At 36.3% G+C, this 3,505-nt stretch overlaps 1 protein-coding gene across 3 annotated transcripts in view; it reads left to right on the forward strand.

The window, feature by feature from the left end:
- LOC106880939 (rho GTPase-activating protein 44) overlaps nucleotides 1-3,505 on the forward strand; it is a 180,890-nt gene that overhangs the window by 122,777 nt on the left and 54,608 nt on the right. For all 3 annotated transcript variants that reach the window (XM_052966347.1, XM_052966348.1, XM_052966349.1), the window contains exon 6: nucleotides 2,986-3,106. In XM_052966347.1, coding sequence (XP_052822307.1) covers nucleotides 2,986-3,106 — 121 coding nt within the window. The remainder of the gene's footprint in view (nucleotides 1-2,985; nucleotides 3,107-3,505) is intronic.

Genomic DNA, 3,505 nt, shown 5'->3' on the forward strand with positions numbered 1-3,505 from the left:
GTCATCCTCCTCCTCCTCCTCTTCATCATCATCATCATCATCATCATCATCATTTAATGTCTGTTTTCCATACTGGCATGGGTTGCACGGTTTGACTGGAGATGGTAAGCCAGAGAGCTGCGCCAAGCTCCAGTCTGTTTTAGCTTGGTTTCTATGGTTGGATGCTTTCCTAATACCAACCACTCAACAGAGTGTACTGGGTGCCTTTTATGTGTCACCAGCACAGGTGCCTTTCACATGTCACTGGCATGGGTGCCTTTTGCAAGTCACCAGTATGGGTGCCTTTTGCATGTCACCAGCATAGGTACCTTTTACATATCACTTACACGGGCGACTTTTATATGTCACCGGCACTGGCTTTGACCATGATTTCATGTAGCTTGACATGTCTTCTCAAGCACAGCAATTTGCCAGAAGTCTCAGCCACTTACCATTGCCTCTGTGAGACTCAAGTGCCAAATGTCATATTTCACCACCTCATCCCATGTCTTCCTGGGGCTCCTTTTTCCACAAAGTTCCTTCCACAATTAGAGATTAGCACTTCTTTAAGCATTGATGTATATATGTGTGTGTGTGTACACATATATATGCACTAGGACATAGAGGCACTTGGGTAGGTGTCTGAGAGCACAGCAAGCCCACTGAAAATGAGGTCCTCCTGATCTTTGTCAAGGCATCCCTCTAGGAGAAGACTAATTTGTATATAAAACCGCTGCCATATCTTACCATTTGCTTGTCTCTGGACTTCTTGATATTGCTAGTGAGAGTCATTGTGCTGTTGGGCAAGCTGCACTTGACTTAAAACCCTTGTATGGGCATTACTGACACTTAACATTTGTCAGCAATGGTCATGCTAACAAGTAGACAGCCACCACACATATATATATATATATATATATATATATATATATATATATACACACACAAAGCACTGTTTACAGTTTCCATCTACCAAATTCACTTACAAAGCTTTGGTTGGTCCAGAGCTTAAAGTTGAAGATACTTGTCCAAGGTGTCACATAGTGGAATTGAACCTGAAAATACATGAGTTGAGAAGCAAACTTCTTGACCACACAGCTATGTCTGTGCCTATGTTTATCATTAATTATAGATACTTGATATTTTTTACATACATTTATGCATAGTCGTTTGAAAGAGTAAACTTAAAGAGGATCAAAACTATATTTTTTTATTTCATAATTAGTGCAAATGAGTATAGCAATGCCTTTGGCCTTTTCAGCATTTCTTTTTGTCTGTTATTACCTCATCAGAGGAGCTGTAATATTCATGATATTTTGTAAGCCTCTTGATAGAAGTGAAATCAATGTGTTTAGTTTGAACTTCTTTCTATGTTGATGACTGCCTGTAAAGAGTGGGAAAATTCCCAGGAGCTGTAGTTTCTATTGGATTATCCAACCACTATGCAACTGAGATGCCCCACCTCACATCAGTCTATCACATGTCATCCTATTCCTTCCAAACATCCTTGAACTTTATGTTAGCTAATATGTTGGAATTTGGCTAGTTCAGTGCTGACTACCCTTGGTAGCTAATATGCTTCCTTATCTTGTGAGCTATTGAAACCATACTCTATGGTGTATCTTTTCACATCCTCCATGCAATCAAATTCCACTAACCAAAATATGTCAAAAGGTTTACTCTCAACTGTCAGGCTAAAATCAGGATCTAAAATCAGGATCTAAAATATTTCAGTATATGTCTCATCATCAGATGACTTTGATTATTTCTGCCACAACATGCTCTACAAATTTTACAGAATCACCTCATCTGACTCTCTTTAACCAGGATAGGTCATTAGCAGTAGCTTTACTGAAAAAGACACCATATTTGCTGTCCATTTTGCTCCTAATATCTCCATGCACATATACCCAAAATACTGAAATGAAAACTTCTTATTCATTTCACAACCACACTTCTGCATATGGTCTCTGTCCTTTTCTCCTTTATCAAGCCCTTCCATTAAAGCATTAGTCGTCAAGCCCTTATTAACTCATTTTCTATCAATGCAGATGTCTTAATTTCAGTAATACCCTACTTATATATAGTTTATCAACTAACCTCACACTTGCATCCTTTCAATGGACAAAGATCTTGAGAAACTCATCGATAGTGATATGACTACCTTAATTTCTATTTTACAGTACCAAAACCTAGTCACAACAAGCAAAACATACAACATAACACATCCTCTGCTCATGAACAACTCACAACAAAAAACTTCACACAAAATTTATAACTATTACCTCATGATCTTAGATCATCTTTCAGGGAAATACGCATCAATAACTCAGTCAAAACTATATTCCAAAAGCTTTGTTTTTCTTCAGTGTCAAAAACATACTTCAGTTCTGATAAGTTGCTGATTTTTCTATAAAACTAAAGTGTAACTTCACATATCTGAGATTATACTGATGCTTCATACAAGCAAACATCTTAAACTCCATCCCCAAAATAAAATGCTTATTCAACTAATTATCCAGCCTCCACTCATCAACAGATATTACCTCTGATTTGCTGTTTCTTTTCTCTGAAACTTATTATTATAATTACTATATATTTCTGCTGTTCAGAACTAACAAGCTGTGCACCACTTCCTTTATATATCAGACTAAAAACTTTTCAATCTTTCTCTTCTAGAACTGTAGCTTTCTGGAACTATCCCACCTCTGTGTTTTTCCTGCAAGCATCAACCTTCAGATGTTTATACTGAATATTGGTCTCATCGACCGTGACAAGATTTTTAAAGGCTAAAGAGGCTGCATCTCTTCTCTGAACTAAATGATAAAACAAAGCAGATTTGAAAGCAAATGTTAACTGTATTAACTTCACTCAGCAGTCTTAATCCTCCAGTCTAGGAAAGTTTGAATCAGTAATGGGCTCTGTTCTGTCTCCCCTGACTAAACTAATGAAAAATAAATGGAAATAAATTGCTATTATTGATTAGTTGATGTTTGTCTGTTGCAGGTGGACCACAGCAGTACGCCAATCTCAGTTGAACAGCAACAACATGGCAGCTGCTGCTTACAAAGCTGACTTGATTCGTGGAGAGTTAGAAGATGCAGCTAACAAAGTAGACAGTGCCAAAGTATGATATTCCTTGATATTTGAGAGAATGTAAAAAATGTGTGTGTATGTGTGTACATGTGTATTTATATGTATGTATATTTGTTCTTCTGGTTTTATTTTTCAAATTTCTCTCCAATTAAAAAATAGCTAGTCTCTAACCCAGAAACCATACTCTTTCAATGGAATTTAGATATCAATCAAGTCTTTGTGTGTGTGTGTGTGTGTTTGTTGTATGCATACATGCTGGCCTTTCTTTGTGTGTATGAATCTGTGTTTTGGTTAATGTATGTATACTTATCTATGTTTGTATGTCTATATGTGTGTATATGTATACCCATGAAAAAAGTAATAACACACACACATACATACATACATACATATATATATATATATATATATATATATATATATATATATA

Source organism: Octopus bimaculoides, chromosome 3 (assembly GCF_001194135.2).
Source record: "Octopus bimaculoides isolate UCB-OBI-ISO-001 chromosome 3, ASM119413v2, whole genome shotgun sequence".
Lineage (NCBI taxonomy): Eukaryota > Metazoa > Mollusca > Cephalopoda > Octopoda > Octopodidae > Octopus > Octopus bimaculoides.